We start from the raw sequence: 21,349 nt of genomic DNA on the forward strand, positions 1-21,349 counted from the left end.
ATATAAACATCTTATTCTTATCTTTTCAAATGTATTATCATTTTGTTTTGTGATACTAAGATGCACATGGGTGAAGGCATGAGTTTAGAGATGGGCAATTGATGTTTTTGTCTTAGTCTTCCAAGGAGCTCAGAGTAGAAAGTGATGGATGAATATGGCCCTCTCTGTGTTTTCTTGTCCTCTTCTTATTGCATTGGTTTTATATTAAATGAACTCATATGTCTTATGTGGAGGACTTCTCTTTGACACTTTTTATCCAATGTGATTTTAAGGGTCAGAAAAATTGTTTGGAAGAAACTTTTGATGGCTATACCAAGTAGATGTGATCAATTGTGTAGATATTGTAAAGAATTAAAGCCTTACAAATGAGTTAAGGACCACTATGACTTTTATAAACACACATAATTTAACAATATTGAAGTAATATATGAGATTATTCTATCCCACTTTTGGTTGAACTTTTGATTTCAGAATTAGAGATAAAAGTTTGTCCCAATCTAATCTCAGTTTAACTTGTTCACCAAACTAAATGACCCCTTAAAACGTACTAGGATCCACTTTAACATATCTAGTATAATTTTAGTTTATCAACTTATATTCAGGAACAAATATTATATGCAGATAGGGTCTTATGTTATCTGATCATGTAAATATTTTTTAATTTTACAATGTCAAGTAAAATATAAATGAAACTCGTCTTTAACTCTCAAATATTACATTTTCCATGTAGCTGCAAGTCTATGGTTGGTTGCCACTGTCAATCATGGCCTCACTACTTAGTACCCAATAACTTAGCTTGTATTCAATTCAGTACACTTCAAGAGTAGATGGAGAGATCAAGTGACCAACATACAACCATGGAGAATAATGCATCATTATGAACATGAAACAGCTAAAAAGTACACAACCTTGAAGAACTCAGTTATAAATGTAAATGGTCTAATAAATCCTAAGAATGCTTTGATACCTAAAAAGTAGTCTCAAGATTTACCCAAGATCCATGATATGTGTTATATCCATTTATTATGTGTACCTTTTTTCTCTTACACCCCCTCAGGGTAGGTGGGCTTATTGCAATTTGCAGGGGAAGATAGTATGTTTGTACTTGAAAAAACATGATTTCTTATGAAGAAATATTGGACCACAAAATGCCAGGTTTTTAAAATTGGGCTTTATGTCATCAACATAACCAAATATGAGTAAGAGTTAACAATCCAGACAGAGACAAGTTGGACCACAAGGTCCACACTGAGCACTGTGAAATTCTGAATTCTGTCAATTGGTATTTTATAAAAAAAAGAGTAGTCAAAACAACAAAAGAGAACAGAGAAAACAGCAAAATATTTCTAGCCCAAAATCAAGGCCTTTCTTTAGTTTGAACCTGCCTTAGCTCAATGGTCTTTCTTTCTCTTCAACTCATGCCCAACTAGGTGAGCCTTCAATCTCATTATCAAAATACCCAATTTGATCAGTTTTTGAACCAATAAAAATTAAATGTGTTCTATTACCTTTTCATTCCAGCTGCAAACTTAGCTAAGACAACAAATAATTAAGCAAATGCATTAGAAACCTTCTTCCTTGCACAAAAAGAAACAGATACAAGAGGCTTGTTTTACACCTAAGTCTCTCCATGTTATCATTCACAAAACACCATTTCCATAACCATATTAAGACATTGGAAAACTATTTACCACAACATTCTTCAGCCCAAGTTTCTTGGTAATTGTTGAGACTAGAGGATGTGATCATGATCATTTCTCAATTATTCAGACAAGAACCATCACCTTTAGCTAGTCAAAAGCTAATTAACAATCCTTTCTCAGTACGTCATGATACTGCACCATATCTTTAGTATCTCTCCTGCAGACGTTAACAGAGAATAAGTGTTGAACAAATGGAGAGATAGCAAGTTGACTCATTTGAATAAACTGCAGAGGTTGTTATTGAAAGCATTGTATTTCTGTCACCAAGTTGTTACAGAATATAGAAAAGAGCATTCCAACAATTTTAAAAATCTCTACTAATAAAAAAATTCCAATAGAGAATTCTAGGGTGTATGGCCAATCACTTTGGTGCTGTAGTTTTGATTTTTATTTTTTGATCAAGAAAATTTGTATGACCCCTTCCTTCCGGGTTAGCCTAATTAAATTCCAGTTCAAAAAGCTAGAACCATTGAATGTACAGAAGTGCTCTAAAATGAATAACTTTGATGCTACGACAAACTTTTGGCTGGTCAAACTACTAGATCAGTATATTGGCAAGAGAAAACGCGAAACAACTTTTTTTAACAACTAAAAAGGAATCAGCAATCTAAGTTGTTGTATCTATGGATAGAATATGTCTTTCAGACATATATCATTCTCTTCTCTTTTTTTTTGAAACTGAGTCTTTCATACATAAATATCATTAATACTTTGTCTTCTGAATGTCTTTAGTAACTCAAATTTGAATTTTCAAATGGTTGACATTACTATAATAGAGAACCAGCAAAATAGTTTTTTGGTTTGGGAACTCATTGTTTTCTGATCAACCTTTAAAGAATCTGACAGACATTACCTTGTTTGGTGGTTTTAAACAGGGAAAATACATAAATCCCCGCCGCCGCCACCCCCAAAGTAGTCTGTTTTCGCCCATTAGAACCTCAACTATGTAGGGTTCCTATTAAATCCCTCTTGTCCACAATGCTCTTTAACCTCCTTACAAGACAAAAACCACAATAGCTGAGAAAGTGGTGCACGAACCACTCATAAAATAATAGATATTACCTTTTCTGGTTATTTTAAATAGGAAATATACATAAAAATCACCCCTCCACACACAAAAAAAAAAAGTTGTCCGCTTTAAAGAAATTTGTTTCTAAATCGACACCCTATCGGACACCCAAAACCAATTCCGAGCAACTTAAAGTTATAGGACACACATAGTTAAAAGGTTGTAATGGTTGAAAACAGACAATTGGAGGGAGGATATTCCAAGTTATCTCCCTCTTAAATACAAATACATCATATCATGTCATTCACAGAGAAATAAACAGTAAAACAACGCATAAGAGGGTTAGGGAAGCAACAGCTTACTTGATCTGTTCCCATTGTACCACTAGATGCATAAGTCCTCTGCTCCCCCCCTTGCATGTTGCCCTGCTGCTCTATCGGTGGGAAATTCTGATTTCCTCCTGGCCTTGGATTGTTCTGCCCAAACTGGGGCCCATATCTCAGTGGTTGATCTCCAAAGGTTTGTTGTTCAGAACTTCCACCTTGTTGAGACCCATAATGTTGAACTCCTCCAAAGCCTCCTTGCTCTGGAGGTGCACCACCTCTCTGGTCTCTTCGAGGAAAAGGTGAACGTATTGAATCACCCCATCCAACCTGGGAATTATCCCACGCATCTAGGTTGCTATCAGGAGGTGCAGGACCCCTATGATCCCCAGCCCCTTGAGGCCCATAGATCTGTTGAGGTACAAATTTTGGCTGAAGGCCATGATTCCACTGAGAAGGAACACTCTGAGGTACACCGTAACTCTGGTTTGGCTGAGGATTCTGTGGCCGCTCATAATTCTGCTGTGGAGAAAGATCCTGTGGTTGTCTGTAGTTCTGTTGAGGTGGCGGAGCATACTGTCGTGAGCCATAGTTCTGTTGCGGTGGAGGATACCTTGGTGGGCCATAGTTCTGCTGGGGTGGAGGACCCTGTGGCGCGTTATAATTCTGCTGTGGTGGAGGACCCTGTGCTGCACCATAATTCTGCTGTGGTGGATGACCCTGTGCTGGCCCATAGTTCTGCTGAGGAGGGCGATAATTGCCTTGTTGATACTGTGGGCCTCTTCGAGGCCTGCTACCTTGTCTTTGAAACTGTGGAGGAGGTGGTCTCTCAATGATTTCTCCGTTATTATACTTGTCACCTGATGTAAATAGCACGATAGAAGCAGGAGGAAACCACAACAAAATTCAAGTTATATCATATACAGCATAACCATGGTTTTGAAATGCTAATAAAAAATAACATTCAGACCTCCATATTCCTTGTTTACTGGATCAATATAGGAATCAGGCAGTACAAACACAACTCCTGGGAGACCTGATAGCAGAGACAACCTCTATATCAGACAAACAATGCATTTATCATTGCTCAGAAAGAAATATACAACATAATCTACACCCACCTTCAAACTTCTTCGATGTGTCCTCTGAACACAAGACCTGAAAACCTCGGTAAGTTGTTGTGCTTAAGGCATAAATCTTTTTCTTAGCCTCTTCCACACTGCAATTAGTTAAACAATACAAAGGCCACAAAGAAACAAAGTATTAGGTCAATGAAAGGAAGCTCACTCTTGATTCTATAACAAGTGCATATTAAGTTGTAAAAGTCAATATCAATGGGTGACAAAACAGAGAGATAATTTATCTTATCAGTAGATGACACAAAATCACAACACTTAGAAAACCACAGAATGCCCAAAAGAATATAATAATGCTGGACTTCCATGCAGGAAACAATAGGAAAGATCCAAAAATTGCACCAGAATCAAGTATACACCTACTTAGAGCTACTAGACAGTACCCATATCCACCATAAACTGATAACATAAAGCTTCCAAGTCCTATGTAGCATCATAGATAAGATTTGGGGTAATACTTCTTCTACTGTCTTAGTGACTGCATATTAACAACTGACATCAGAACCAACGACGTATCATAGAAAATGATCAAAATACATACAGTTCGAAGCCAATTTAATCTATCTAAAAGGCGAGCTCAGCTCACCAAAGATATTATAACTACATCATCCAATGATTGCAGCTTTCTAACCCACTAATACCAAGTCAGTATCTCCTTTTCCTTCTTCAATTGGAAGAACATATCAAATATCAAGCATAAAATGTTAAAGGACTTTGAATACAGATCAAACAATTAAGGGAAAGGTTATAGAAATCACCTCCCGAAGACCTTAGCAGCAGTCTGCACATAAGTCTCAATCATCTCTTCCCTCGTAAGCTGAGTATCTTTAGGAAAATCAATCACAATCAGCCAATGCTCATAATCGCATCCTTCGAAGAGGATTGTGTCGGGACCTATTTCATCGTCAGCTGGATTTCGGTCAAATGATCGAGACCTCGAGGACAGCGATATTGTAGAAGACCTAAATAGTCTCCATTGGGACGGAAAATCGAAACGGTTAAGCTTAGACAAATTGCTTTGGGTAGACGTACATTGGGAGAGTGATGCAATTGGAGAAATGAGATTTGGTTGATGGAAAGTTTGAGCAAAAATTGAAGAAGAAAGAGGGAGAGCTCGCCGGAGACGGGAAGTATACAGCGCCATCGCTGGTGGATATGTGTGGTTGCCGACGGAGGAGAGAATGAAATGAGGAAGTAAACTCTGTGCTAGGGTTTAGGGTTTTAGAATTGAATTAGGGAATAGAAAGGGAGAAGAGAAGTGCCGATTAAATTTCAGTTTTATTGAATTATTTCTGGGAAAATTTGATCTTTTGTTATTTTCCACCTTTGTGTTTCTGGGCCAAAAAACAAATTGCGGTGAAACATTACTAGCCCAAAATTAAGGCCCATCTTAGCCCAATAAGTTTCCCTTTTTTTTCCTCTTCAATCAAGCATGGTTCAATTTTATTTTATTTTTACTTTTTAAAATCATCTTTCCATGTTTTTATATCTATATCTATATAATATTATCATAAAAATCCGAATATGGTTAGAAAAATGTCTTATGTTTATATTATCCTTTTTTTTATTATGTTAAATAAATTTAAATTATCTTTCTACTATTTAGAACTATGAAATCAATTGATAATTTGAAAAAAAAATAATGATTGTTGTGATTTTGGATATGTGGTCTAAACACATGTCATGTGAAAAAGTTGAATTAGAGGGAATAGCTAAATACAGAAAGATATATTAAAAATTGAAACGATGGAGGCCTTATGGGACAATTAATGAATGTGTGATGTTACGATCAAGCATTTACCATGATATCAAAAGTCAGGCCTTATGGGACAATTAATGAATGTGTGATGTTACGATCAAGCATTTACCATGATATCAAAAGTCATCAGAGGTATAACTTTATTTATTAACTAAGTTCACAAGTAAGCTTTTCGTAGGCCTTGTCATGGGCAACATATTGACAATATCCAACATCGTGCGTGTGTTTTTAACTAATATAGCTGAAATTTTGCGTACCAACATTTAAATTTTAGATGGAACACAAATAAGATCAAGTTGTTTATCAAGTTAAAACAAAATTATGAACTTTTCAAATTGTGTTTTGTTCTTGATGAAGACGTTATAACCAATACTATAATGTGAAATTAGGCAGTAGATTAATTAGTTTGCAAGTTTGTCGTTATGGCCAGATTTACAATTTTTAATTTGTTAGATATATACTAGGATTCATTTTTAAATAAAATTTCCAAATAAACTATGTCATCCTGTCCCCTAGCTAGACTTTTCAAAAATAAAATAAAATAGTATTTCACACGTACAATTTCCACTTGGCTTTTCAATTCCAATGAACACAAAATCAGTCAATTTCAATTTAATCGATACGTATAAAGTAGTGACCCTGGTTAAATAAAATACGTACTAATTCAATTGGAGTAAATGATCAAACAACTAAATAATAATTAATTATTGTATACTAGTCATTAGTCAAAGTAGATTGAGTTTTTTTTTGAAAAAAACTCTCCTCAACATAACTATTTTTTTTTTGGTAACTACTTATATAATAATGTGTTTTATATGGTTGTCTTCTCTTGTACATTAATTTATCACGTACAGTCCATGAACTGACGTGACGAAATATAATATTTTTGTATAGGAATAGCTAGTGTTATATATAAGTTATTAATCTACCAACCCTTATTTTCAGCAAATATACATGGGATCGTTAGCCTGTAACATTAATACAACGTAAAACCGTTGACTTTCATGGAATATCTAATTACACAATATCATCATACAATTTTTTTATTTTTATTTTTTTCGTTTTCTAATTTTGTTAATTTTTATAAAGTATAAAGCAAAATTAATAAAATTTTATTCCCAGCGTAACTGTCGGTTATCTATATATATATATATATAATATATAAACAGTATTGTACTCATCAAATTAAACTTACATTCGGATGTCCCAACACCAAAACTGTATATACTAACTTAATCTTACTCGATTGATCATAAAATATTAGAAATATATTTTAATAGAATAAATATAGATTTAATCATAATAAATGTTTATATACCAACCTCAAACTATAGCTGCGTAGGTCGATGATAAATCGTTATCAAGACACTTGAATTTGCCTAAAACGTTTACTAGATAGACCCACTGTTGATGTCCCTAAAGGAATGTGATGTGTGGTCTCTCTTGTCTACGATATTGCTGCTTACATTTGATTTATTTTTTTTCTCTTTTATAGTTGAAAAAATAAATAAGAGATTTAGATCAACGAAAATGTTAATAACCTTAGTTTCTAATCTTTATAATTTAACTTCTATGAATAATATTTTTAATTATCTGACTCAAGATACCCACTATAACATCCAAGTTGATGCAAGTATACAAAAACTAGTATCTGAAATTCAGTTCGTTTCTTGAAACAACAATGAGATTAAACTAGAGGAATTTTTTAATTATTTTTTAATAACAATAATGAGATTTAGTCAGATTATTCCTCCAGCTTGACAAAATTACACTTTTACTAAATTTGTACCCATTGTTTTAACAACTCGATAGATCAGAAGGGAGCTCATGCAATTAATTAATTAACTTGACCACTTGGATAAACAATGACATTTTTTTCATATTCCATGTTCCAAGCAACTTTCTTTTACTCAAAAATATCTATCGTGTTTTCTCTAAATAGTTATCTCAAATTATTTATTATTTTAAAAGTTTAAAACAAAATTCATTATTTCTCTCCCCCTCCCTCCCCCCTCACCCCACTTTTTAACTTAGCTGTTATTTTTCTTAAAGACTACAAACACCTCAATCATGAATGACATAAATAAAATAATATTAAATGAAGAGATATTATATTTTAAGACGTAAATAGTGATAAAATAGCCAAAAAATTCCTTCCAACTACTTTTCTCAAGAAACATACAAAGAAAAACACGATAACTAATTTGAGACAAACAGATCAGAGTATAGATAAGTCTTCTTTCCGAAAAGTTTATGCTTTCTTTGATTTTTTGTTCTCATTCTATATAGACTAACTAACTATATAGTTACTATATCTAGTCACTAGTCAATACTCGAGAGTCTATGAGCATGAGGGGCACACCGTTGAAGGACTATATAATCTTTTAATTTACTCTATAATTTATAGCAAGAATTATTCAACCAACGAATTTTCATAGAATTAATATTTCTATCAAGAGATGGGTTGGAAAAAATTACATTATGATTAAATATGATGGTGATAAAAAATATTTTGACATGTAAAATAACTCTAAATTATTGATGTATACTATAATTTAACTCTTTATTAAAACGGCACTATATATCTTCGAATAATAACATGGGTAAAAAGGAACTTCCCAAAATTCGAATAAATTTAGAAGAGAAATATTTTTAACCAATCCTTGTAGCTAATTTTTTTCTTCTATTAAATCACGTGAAGATGAAGAATCCAAAAGAAAAAAAAACTATTCACTATCAAAAATATGAAATTAGCTAGCTACAAAATTTATAAACAATTCTAATTGATTCATATAAATCCATAAAAAATTAGAACTTTTTTTAAAATTTATTTTTTCAAAAAGAAAAATATTTTTATGCCGCATGTGATGTAATACCTCGAGAGTTTAATGCTACATAAATTTTTCTACTACTATTACATATCTTTGTTTGGATGAGATATACTTTAGGATAACGATAATATTTATATAATATTCATATAATAAATTGACACGGTTTCTTCATGCATAAAGCTAATTTTATCTTTTTAACATGGAAAACTCCACCGTCCACGCTAAAAGTGTCTATTTAATTAATAATTATCTTCACTTTTTTTTAGTAAAATATATCCAGCTTTTATTATAAGTGGATAATCCTTACCTAGAGAAAATATTTTAAAATAACACGTCAGTTATTTCCAAAATCTACTAAATTTGGACACTGATTCCTCAACTTTTTCTTCAAGTAATTAATATTTGCACGTTGAATGTGAATTTTAAGATGTATAGTTATAAGTCATATATACAACATTTAAGAAAATTAGAAATCATTGCATGTACATTGTAACAACCATATTATAAAATAATTATAGTACAAATCGACTAAAAAGAGAATATTTCGCCAAATGATTTAACTTTTGTTATTGTTAGAATATATTATTAGATTATTATTTAGAGAGGAGAAAAATATTTTTTTCTTCCGTCCCATATGAAACCAAAATTAAATAATAGATTTAAACTTGTTAGATCCAAAAATGGCCCCGGAAAAAAAGGAAGAAAAAGGAAAGTTCTACTAAATTAAAGTTTAACCTAATATATTAAATTCAAGATTTAAATTTTTATCGGTTCAATATTCTAACATACTTCGCATCGAAGGTGAATCCATTATATCTTCAAAGAATTTAGATGTTTTCTTTTATATGCAATTATGTCTAAACATGATATCGGTGCATAATGGAATTCAGAGGCTAAGCAACGTTTAAAATTAATTGAGAGTTCTAAATTTTGTTACTAACTGTAATTAACTTTGTTAGAGTTTACAAATTGACATATATAAATATTTAATTAATTTTTTACTATAAATATAAAATCAAAAAAGCTATTAGGTTCGATAAAACCCTAGCTCCACCCATGATGGGATACACCCCTACTTATTCAAAGTTCACACACCGATGGTTATGGGAAAACTAATAAATTTCAACAATATTACAAGTTGGAATAAGTCAACATTCATATTATTTTTTTTAAAAAAAAAGAGAGGCTTTTATTACATTTTAAAGGAAAATGCATGAAATATGGGGTGGGAGTTGCTTTCATTCTAAAGGTATTAAAAAAATATTTAAACTATTCTAAACCTGAAATAACTTTTAACAGGTAAGGAACATTGCCTTTATTATTTGTGACAGTATGTACAACTTCATAATTAAATGTTGACAGATAGTATTATTGTACATTAAACGATGCATTCAATGATATGATACATACGTTACGGTATGAACTAAGTATTTATATGTTGGACTGTTGGTTTACAATATGGCATTGCTTTCAACTACTTGATTAATATATATTTGACTTCTATATTTTATTCGTATACAATAACCACCTACGGGGATGGGGTGGGGGCGAGCGTTGAGTCGACTTAAGGCTTAGTTTAACCCATTTCTCTAACCTTATCTAATTATCCAGCGATGAAACAAATGAGATTTTTTAATTTTCAATTTTAAATCTTGTAATAAAGATAAACTATTTTTCTCTCTATCTGAATTAGTCAGTCTAATGAATATTATAGCAAAATATATGATTTTTTTTTATCTAAAATAATTAAAGGCTATATGGCTTGCTGACTTTATGCCTCAACCTATGTAAATTAAGGCAGATAATTAATATATATAGTCTGTAATTCTCTATTAGGGTCCAAGAACAAACTATGTGATTCATATTCTATAGTTCTGTTTTTTTTAAAAGAAAATATCATATTCTATAGTGGCCATTATAATCCTAGTGGACAAAAAAAAAATGACTAAAGAACTTTAATTGAAACACAAGGATTTGGAGCACAAATAATCCAACTAGGAAACAACTAGAGGAGAATCCACACCAACAAAATTAAAGCAGTCAATAGAACTATCACATGGATTTTTATTACTACAAAAAAAGTCAGTATTTATCATGATTTATGGTGAAGCAAATGCAAGTGGTCTATTAATACTTAAGAGGCTATGTTCACCATAACTCTATCTACAATCCAAAAATTAATATGTGGCAACCCATAAAGCAGCAATTTCGTAATATGATAATTGAATATTTTATTGGAGTCTGACTATTTTAAATTCATGTTATAAAGGGTTTCGAATTTAAGAAATGCTCTTTTCTTAAAAAAAAATCATACTTAGAATTTCGTTGAAGGAAATTTAAAAAACGCTTATTATTTATGTTACTCTTGATATTGTCCAAAAATGATGAGTGTATGATTAAAAACTGATTTAAAGAGATAATATTTGTATCTATCTCCTCTACTCATTGCTAGAAAAAAAAGTAAAATAGTGATACACATTGAATCCATCTACTTAATGTTTTAAATTTGTCCCTCTTTTTTTATGGTTAATATGTTAAATTATGTCCTAATTCTTAAATTATTTGTCAATAATATGGAAGAAAAATACAAAAAGATTATTTCCACAATCGATGTCATCTCATTATGTAAAGTGAGAAATTGATGTATAATAAAAGAATGTAAAAGAATAAATAAAAAATATTAAGATGACGCGAGACTTACCACCTACTTCCGTTATGTGTAAAGTCAAGCCATCAGGTTTGAATTTTTTAGATCATTAATTCATAATTTTTTCATTAATTAAACTCGACAGTACTATTTTAATTAATCAGCTCTCTATTTTTCCACTTGTTTGGGACCCAACTTTTTATTTTTCCACTTGTTTGGCCTCCACTTGGTTTTATATCTCTGTGCCAATCTAAGGAAAATAAAAGAGAAAAGAAGTGGCTGGTTGATTTTTGGGATTTTCATGGGACCTTAACTATAATAATACTAGTAATTATAATGCGCACGCTGGCTCAGGGACGGATCTAGAAAGTAACAAGGATGTTCACTCGATATATAATTTTTTAAAAAAATGTTATATTATATATTAAGTGTTTTTTTAAAAAAATTTATATGTATGTAGAAAAATCTGAATCTCTATTCGGTAATTTAGGAAGTTCAAAATTTACGTTAAAAATTTCATATTCAAAATTTAGGCATTATTTATCAAAATTCCTGTATGAAAATCTTAGAGTTACCACTAGATAACTCACTACTTCAAATGAACATTTTAATTGGGGCGATTAAAGGATGTTACTTTTTGGATCTAAATATCTTATCAATAACAATATATTTAATATAATTTTATATGTGAGATTTGAAAAATATAATATGTAAGTGATTTTATTCTTTCTTTTTAAAAAGATGAAATAAAAGTCTAGTCAATGGATAACGAAAATAAAGCAAAGTTTGAGATAATTAATGAATTCCCATACACCATTTATTCTACAAAAATAATGAAATTCTTCTTTGAGGATAGGAATATGGTCCCTTGCGGTTGAAGTAAACGGTTGTATTGAAAAAAAAAGTCAACTAAACCAGCAAAGAAATATTGAAAATATTTGGCACTAATATCCTAAAAAGGAAATATAAAGATAAAATTAGATGAGTAATGGCTGATGTGTAATTTGCCAATTCAGTGGGAACTCCCTCCTTTGACTGCCGTTCATAATTCATCACTTCCTTGAGATATTTAAAATTCGACTAAATTTAAATGTATATCAAAAAAATTTATATTAAACATAAAATGTCTTTTTTAATAAAAGAGATTGTGACAGTAACTTTGAATTAATTCACAAGCCTTACATCTTTTTGTTTTAAAAATGAAAATAATCATGAATAATAATTCACTGCAATATTTAATGTAAGTATTTAATTAAATGGCACTGTTATTACCTCCTAATTATTAGGTGTGGTGGATAGAACACTACTGCGAATAAATGCGTAATTTATGTTATTAAATATAATTTTTCATTTATTTATACTTTCATCGATATAGTAATATTTAAGTAATGAACAATCGTTTGAGCCTTACTAAAGTGAAAATTTCTGTTCATGCAAATTTTGTCGAGCTTCTATAATGGATACTTGTTAATTACCATCTAAACAACCTTTTTGCAAATGTCATGATTCACAAATTTAATTCAACGAGCTCAACGTTCTAAAATATTTTTAAAAACCTTTTATTTATGATATTTTAAAGATGCAACGCTCACGGTACGTTCATGTTAGAAAACAACGAATACAATTAAATCCATATTTAACACTATCCTTTCATGTGCGACCAAATGCTAAATGATAAAATTAATAAACAAACATGCTCAATCAAAAACCGCAAATTAAGTCCACTTTCCACTATCTTAATAATACACTTTTAAAATCCTAAATCTACTGGGAGATCCTAAATTAATTCGTTTAGCTAGGATAAAGATTCTTGTATAATTATACATGTTCACCTCTTGAATAAATGTTGAAGTGATATCAAGAACTTTATCTGCTCTAATATTATATTAAAATATGCGGTTATCTCATCTTAAAATTTAAGTTATAAAAGACAACACACTGTACTACATTTAGTACAGGTGCTATGTATTTTCATTATAATTCTCTATCGTTAATTCAATTACAGCTAAATATTTTTATACCACTAAAAAAATAAATCTATCTATCATCGAATATATATCTTGGGTAGTGATAATACATCGAGTCAATTATGTGTTAAGCATTTAAAATAAAGTTCTAATAATGCTGAGATAAGATTCTACGCATAGTTTTGACAGCTAAATAAAAAAAACATTAATTCAAAAAAATAAAAAATTGTGACAGCTAAGGTTTACAACATTGTAATAGCCTCCTTCACTTTCTATATATACTCTTTATTTCCCACATCTTCTCCTCTATATTCCTTCTCTTTCATTATCAAATTTATTTTCAAAAAATCATAATTTTTTCTACTTAACTTTGTTCTGTGATCAGCTCGGAAAAATGGCCGGTGGTGGTGGTATTGGTCCCGGCAACGGGAAAGAATATCCCGGCGAGTTAACTCTTTATGTTACTATGACTTGCATTGTTGCTGCCATGGGTGGTCTCATTTTTGGTTATGATATTGGAATTTCCGGTACGTGACCAGATAATAAATTTAACTTATATACATCGATCGATTGATCGACAGTATACTGATAATTTTTAATTTTTTTTTATGTTATGGATCAGGGGGTGTGACATCAATGGACACATTTTTGAATAGATTTTTTCCATCTGTGTATAGAAAGCAAAAAGCAGATAATTCAACTAATCAGTACTGTAAATTTGACAGCCAAACACTGACTATGTTTACATCGTCGTTGTATTTGGCTGCCCTTGTGTCTTCTCTGGTGGCATCTACTGTCACCAGAAAATTAGGAAGGAGACTTTCTATGCTCTCTGGAGGTATCCTATTTTGTGCTGGAGCTTTGATTAATGGATTTGCTCAGAATGTTGCTATGCTCATTATTGGTCGTATTTTTCTTGGTTTTGGTATTGGATTTGCCAATCAGGTGCGTCTATTTTTTTTATTCAATTTAAGTTTTGTGTGCTTGTTGTAAAAAATATTCATTGAACGAGCCTTCTTGTGGTTGGCATGTGGTAATATTCCTAATTATTTGTTTGTTGGTCCGCGCCAATATTACAATAAAAATAACTTTTAGCAGTAATAAATATTAAGTGCTACAATTTCTTTTAGCAGCAGAATCAATATCGCAAAAGATTTTATGACTTTACTTGGCTAATGATCATTTTTGATACAGTACGTGTTTATGCTATTGAGCAACATTATCTATGTGTTTGTCTCTGTTTAATTATTTTTTTTTCTTTCATTTAGTTCAAGGCTGTTCTGTTCTATGGTTCCCCTGTTCTTTTGGATTATGCCATGGAATTATGTTTATTTGTTTTATTTATTTATTTATTTCTTGGTTTTTAAAAACTGTAAAATATAATAATGGCAAGTTGTCGGTCAACACTTCTCCTGCTGTGCGGATCTGAATGGCAGCAAGTACTTACTGAATCCATATATTAGACCACTCATTAAATATATTTTTATTTTATTTTTCTTAGAAAATAATCTTTTTATATTTTGTAAAAAAAAAATTACACTTGAAATCTTAGTATTCACTAAATATCTTGTATTTGTCCATTGAATAATGAAAATATTTTTTGGTTTAAAAGAAAAATGTGTTTTGAATACAACATCATTGTGATTTGGACTTTCGAGCTCTTCCAAGTAAGAGGAACCTACTTTTTTAAATATTGCACGTTAACCCTACATGAAAAGACTTTTTTGCTAAAAAAAACCCCACCACGCACTGTAAACAGTCCATATTTCACCATTATATATATTTTTTTAAAAAAATAATTATTCTTCAGTCCTTTAATTTGAAAAATAAATCTACTTTGGGATTCTTCAGCAAGTTGTGATTGTCATTATCACTTAATCAATATTTAATCCAATGAAAGTTGTTGAGATTTTTTTTTTAAAAAAAAAAACTCTTTTCCTAAAACACTGTTTAGATGTGTGTATTTTATTTTACTCCAATTTTTGTGACGTTGCCGTGATTTCTTTTCTACACCGTTAGCTCATGAATACGACTATTTATAATAATAAACAAATTCGTATAAATCATAAAATTTACATATTTGTTTTTATTTTACTTTCTTTAATTAAGTATTATTGATATATATTGTGTTTTTTATCAACTAGGACAAGAACAAGTGGCCCCCCCTCATGAAGAAAATACAATTCCTCTTACTTTTTTTTTTTTTTAATGTTAACTCGATAATATTTTAGTATTTGAATTTTGAGATTTTAATCATGTCAAGTAGAATGTTGAAATCAAAAGAGTTATCCGATATAGAAAAAAATTGTTATCTTTTTAATGGGACTAAAAAAAGTTTCAGTCAGATACTTAAATTGAACTATTTTTGTTGTTGTTTCATTGACTTGCAGTCTGTTCCACTATACCTATCAGAAATGGCACCATACAAATACAGAGGAGCACTGAACATAGGTTTTCAACTTTCCATCACCATTGGTATACTTGTAGCCAATGTGTTAAACTATTTCTTTGCCAAAATTCATTGGGGATGGAGATTGAGTTTAGGAGGTGCTATGGTACCTGCATTGATCATCACAATAGGTTCATTATTCCTCCCTGAAACCCCTAATTCGATGATCGAACGTGGTAACCACGACGAAGCCAAAGCTCGATTGAAGAGAATTAGGGGAATTGAAGATGTAGATGAAGAGTTCAATGATTTGGTTATTGCTAGTGAAGCTTCTAGGAAAATTGAACATCCCTGGAGGAACTTGTTGCAAAAGAAATATAGACCACATCTTACAATGGCAATTATGATCCCATTTTTCCAACAACTTACTGGAATCAACGTGATTATGTTTTATGCACCTGTGTTGTTTAAAACCATTGGTTTTGGTACTGATGCTTCACTTATGTCTGCTGTGATCACTGGTGGAATCAATGTCATTGCCACTATTGTTTCTATTTACTATGTTGATAAATTAGGAAGAAGATTCTTGTTTCTTGAAGGTGGAATTCAAATGCTCTTTTCCCAAGTAAGTCCATTTCTTTTTTCTTGCGAATTCAGAAAATTTAGAGTCTATTTTCTAATTTGAACTTGTTTTTTTTTTTGAATTGATGTACAGATAGCCGTGGCAATTTTGATAGCAATAAAGTTTGGAGTAAATGGAACTCCAGGGGAATTACCAAAATGGTATGCAATAGTGGTTGTGATATTCATTTGTGTATATGTTGCTGGATTCGCTTGGTCATGGGGTCCTCTTGGATGGCTCGTACCTAGTGAAATTTTCCCACTGGAAATTCGATCAGCTGCACAAAGTATCAATGTCTCAGTGAACATGATCTTCACATTTGCAGTAGCACAAGTTTTCTTAACAATGTTGTGTCATTTGAAGTTTGGATTGTTTCTGTTTTTCGCCTTCTTTGTGGTGATTATGACTGTGTTCATATACTTCTTCTTGCCTGAGACGAAAAATATTCCGATAGAAGAGATGGTGATTGTGTGGAAAGAACATTGGTTCTGGTCTAAGTTCATGACTGAAGTTGATTATCCTGGAACTAGGAATGGAACTGCTGTTGAAATGGCTAAAGGGGGTGCTGGTTACAAAATTGTATGACTTTAGTTTGGGTTTTTAAATTTTTATTTGTTGTTTGTATAATGTTGTAGTGGGGATGATATTGATAATTATTAATTAGATTTGATTGAAACTGTTTCTATTGTTTACTTTTGCATAGAAAAAAATACATAACTTTGTTCAATAGAAAATTTGGCAAAGCAACTGTGTAGCCTTTTGTTTGTTTTGTTGGATGTACTATTTAGTAGTTCTAGTCTTTTAGTGTAAGATCTTTATTATAAAAAATTATGTTCATAAGCTGTGCACTGGATACAAATCTTTGATTTAAATAGTAATTTATGTGAAATTGTTTTATTTTGTGCGGAGGGATTTCTTTTAAAATTGTGATTTTCAACGAGTTATAGATATTTGTGTGATCGTAAAATATGTTATTAGAGTAAAGTAAGATTTTAATTTGCTAAACTTTTACCCTTCTTAATTTGCCCATTGTATGGTATAATATGTGGTCTGGGCCAGCCAATGCCCAGTTTTGTTCTTTTTTACTCGATCTGTACAGCTACACTTTGGTAAATAAATGCTGTACTATATACTTTCCAAAAAAGAATTATAATAATGTTTTTTTTTTCTGGACTAAATAAATATTATAAATTGGGACAGGGAGAATTTACATTAGAAAAGAGATCCCTTTCACTATACACGTTTGATCAAACTTTTAGAATTTTTTTTTTTTAAAGAAAAAATATTAGAAGTGATTTAAAATAAATATTTTTGAAAGTAGTAATTTGTGTTTAACCAATTAATTTGAAAATAATTTTTTTGGTCCATATTAGATAATAAATCTATGCAGTTCAATATCCATTTTTAATACAACAACAAATCAAACAATCAATTAAAAAGTACATACAATATCAAAAATAACTTATCTTCATATCAAACAAATATTTATTTTCCTAAAAGTTGGGACAAACATTTCAACCCTCTAAAATAGGCATATATATTTTTTTTCAAAATAAATTAAAAACAACATATTTGGCTTTAGGGAAACTTGCCTAACATGCTTTAAATGATACTCAGAGAAAAAAAAAGAAGAAAATGAATGATATTTTTGTGTTTTGTTTTGTGTCCTTGTCCTAAACTTTGAGATGTGTAGGCTAATTTTAGGAATGGGACATTTACCAAACACTTTTAATTATTATTGTTGGGATAAAAAACAAAAAGTTGCATAAAAAATGAAATTAAAGCTAAGTGATACTGGTATTTTGGTAGCTCAAATGTCAAACTATTTTCAAAGTTTATTACTCTTAGATTTTTGCTATTACCTTTGATTCTCCATTATTCTTTGATTATCTCATTATTTCATTGTTGTTACTATTCCTTATTTCATTGTTGTTACTATTCCTTTTTAGGCTAGCTACTGCTTTCCTCATAAAGTATCATTTCTCCATTTTTCGAACTACTTTATTTGAGCTAGGGAAATCGATACAATCTCTCTATCTCCATAAGATGATTGTAAAGTATATATGTGTTGCATGTTTATATTTTATCTCTTTAATTAAGGGCCCGTTTGAATGGGCTTAATAAAAACAGCTTTAAAAAAGTACTTTTGAAAGTGCTGAAACTTATTTTTAAAATAAACAATTATGCGTTTGGATAAAAGTGCTGAAGTTACTATGCCAAACGTGAAAAGGGAAAAATGAAAGAAAGATATGTTAGGGTTATGTGGGTAATTTGGAAAATGTATAAAAATATTAAGGGCACCCCTACCCCAGCTTTTAACTTTTGACTTAAAATAAATATTTTTTTTAACATAAATAAGTTATTTTGAGTATTGCCAAACAGCTAAATAAGTCAAAAACCAGTTTTTAAGTCAGTTTGACCAGCTTTTAAGCTGAGCCAAACAGTTTCTAAATCTTACTTGTGAGATTATACTTAATATATTGTTGTTGTGTTATGCATTAATAAATGGATCCAAATAACAAATTCTTCGTTATCATATTAATTTCTGAATGTAATTTTTATTTAATTTTTTGACCTAAAACTTTAGAGGTGTTCACGGAAACAAGTAAACTCCTAGCTATATTAAAAAGAAATGTGACCACCATGAAGAGCAACCTTTATTATTTTTTATTTATTTCTCTTTTAAGGTACGTATATATTCATTATGACTTCCAAAATAAATATCCTTCTTTTCAAGCATTAAAGTTGGATGTAACACTTGAATTTATTCGTATTTTGTACCAAAAAAGAAAACATGTGAATTTGGTCCCATTTCTGCTAAAGTTGTGAACACACGAAGCTTCTAATAAAGTCATTTTGGCCACCTTTTTTTCAAACTTTTGCCTTTTGTTACGTAATAAAATATTCGTTAAAGAATATATATATCTAAGTAGTTGTAAAATTGTCATTATCCACTTATATTTTCTACTATAAAGATTTAACTTTTCTGTTTCCTTCTCTTTCTGGAAAATTAAGAATCATAAGCAGTAAACTGCAGTTTAATTAGTTGAAAGAATATGTTTTCGTTACAACAAATGAGGATACACTATACAAAATTAATCTTTAAAGACAATAGCTTAATTGTTGTTAAATATATATTAACAACAACGAGCATATGTCTTTAAAGCTTATAACGATATATGATCCTGTGACAATGAATTTAACGTCGGTTAAAAACTTAAGCACTCTTTGTTAATGTATATACTAATTAAAAGCTTGTCGCTAAAAGTTATTTTTACAGATGTGATAAATTTTAGAGTGAAGTTACGAGAAAAAACATATCATTAGTAAGAAGCATTCTTTATCCGAGTCCGGAGCCTAAAGGGTACAAAATATTAAGAAAAATTTCATAACGGTATATAAAATTTTATATTAACCAAAAGGATAAAATCGCTACACCAACAGCGACTTACCCCACCGGAAAAAGCAAAATCGCTACCTAAGCAGCGATTTATAAAAAAAAAATTCTTTTACAAAAATCGCTGCCCCAACAGCGATTTCAAAAAAAAAAAATTAAGAAATCGTTGCAGGGGCAGCGATTTCTTCAAAAAAAATTTTTTGAAATCGTTGCCCCTGCAGCGGTTTCTTAATTTAAAAAAAGAAATTCTTTTTTTGAAGAAATCGCTGCCCCAGCAGCGATTTTGTAAAAAAAAAAATTCTATAAATCACTGCTTAGGCAGCGATTTTATTTTTTATTTTAAAAAAAAATTAGATTTTGCAAAATCGCTACAGCGGCAGCGATTTTGCTTTTTCTAGTAGGGTAAGTCGCGGTTGGTGCAGCAATTTTACCCTTTTAGTTAACATAAAATTTTATATATCGTTTTGAAATTTTTGTTAATATTTTATACCCTTTAGGCTTCGGAATCTTCTTTATCCACAACTTCGTTTGTAATTGGGAATCAAAATCGACCTATGCTTTTGGTCACTAATAAATTTGTGGGTATTTTTAGGTGACAAATGACGTGGATGCTCATAATACATATCTCCTTCATAGTATATAATAATTAATATAAGTACCTTTCAATAAAAAGAACATAAAAGTAGATAAGATTTTTTTTTTATTAATTCAATTTGATCACGATCTTGCCTAACTTGTTTGCTACGATTTCATGATCCACCTCAAAATTATTAATATATAGTATTGAATGCAAATATGCAATTGGATTTTGCTTTTTGGCCTCTAGGCTCTACTAATAATAACATAGAGGAGATCAAGAGGATTTATTTACTCATTTGATTTAGGTCACGGATTTTGTAAGAAAGATGAATATGAATCATATGATTCTATGCACCTTTTTTTTGTTCCAATTTTGTGAAAACTTTCTTGATAGATAAGAAGGTATAATAATAATTTTGAGTTTTATACTTTTATGGATAGTAATAAAATATTAGTGGTATTTTATTATTCATAAAAACTTGAAAACTAAGTGATAAAAGGATTTAAACTTTTAAATTGATGACCTGCTTAAAGGTGTGTTATGTAGGAGGGAAGATATTTTCCCGAAAATGTTTTCGATAAATTTGTCGCTTCTTATCATTAAACACAATTCTTTTTTCTTGCAAAAATGGCTCTTTTTGCTGATATTTTTCTTCAACAGTTCATTTGAAATATAGTTTCTACGTTACTAATATTAGTAAGATAAGGTCTAGCTCCCCTTTCTTGTATATTTCTCTTTGAGATTTTTTTTCTGTTTATTAATAAAACTAGCCCTAGGCACATTGCTAGCGGATTTACGTTTAAAAAAAAAAGTTTCTAAGTTTTAAATAATTTTGTGTAGTGAGTCAATTTTGTTTGAAACTATTTCTTCGTACCAAATGCATCTTAAATTTTACACCACATTCTCAACAACAACAAAAAGAAAAAGAACAATTGTGAGTTGTTCTTTTAATACTCTTGAAGTATTTATGGACTTCACATTTTATT

The 21,349-nt window shown here is 30.5% G+C and overlaps 2 protein-coding genes across 3 annotated transcripts; one reads left to right on the forward strand and one right to left on the reverse strand.

Moving 5' to 3' along the window:
• Positions 1-1,400: 1,400 nt before the first annotated feature.
• LOC101251946 (multiple organellar RNA editing factor 1, mitochondrial-like) lies at positions 1,401-5,450 on the reverse strand. Of its 2 annotated transcripts, none has more exons than XM_004232745.4 (5): positions 4,930-5,450; positions 4,157-4,254; positions 4,006-4,071; positions 3,075-3,895; positions 1,401-1,860 (listed from the first exon to the last, which is right to left on the reverse strand). In XM_004232745.4, the coding sequence occupies exons 1-5, from the start codon at positions 5,313-5,315 to the stop codon at positions 1,849-1,851; spliced, it is 1,383 nt and encodes a 460-aa protein (XP_004232793.1). In that variant the 5' UTR covers positions 5,316-5,450; the 3' UTR covers positions 1,401-1,848. The 2 variants fall into 2 exon arrangements, with proteins under 2 accessions (XP_004232793.1, XP_025885185.1); XM_026029400.2 differs by lacking the exon at positions 1,401-1,860 and adding an exon at positions 2,562-2,696.
• Positions 5,451-13,752: 8,302 nt separating this feature from the next.
• HT1 (hexose transporter 1) lies at positions 13,753-17,231 on the forward strand. The gene is made up of 4 exons (NM_001247920.2): positions 13,753-13,902; positions 13,998-14,320; positions 15,766-16,389; positions 16,480-17,231. The coding sequence occupies exons 1-4, from the start codon at positions 13,770-13,772 to the stop codon at positions 16,969-16,971; spliced, it is 1,572 nt and encodes a 523-aa protein (NP_001234849.1). The 5' UTR covers positions 13,753-13,769; the 3' UTR covers positions 16,972-17,231.
• The last annotated feature ends 4,118 nt before the right edge of the window (positions 17,232-21,349 follow it).

The sequence above is a fragment of the Solanum lycopersicum genome, chromosome 2, assembly GCF_036512215.1.
Source record: "Solanum lycopersicum chromosome 2, SLM_r2.1".
NCBI classification, from domain to species: Eukaryota; Viridiplantae; Streptophyta; class Magnoliopsida; order Solanales; family Solanaceae; genus Solanum; species Solanum lycopersicum.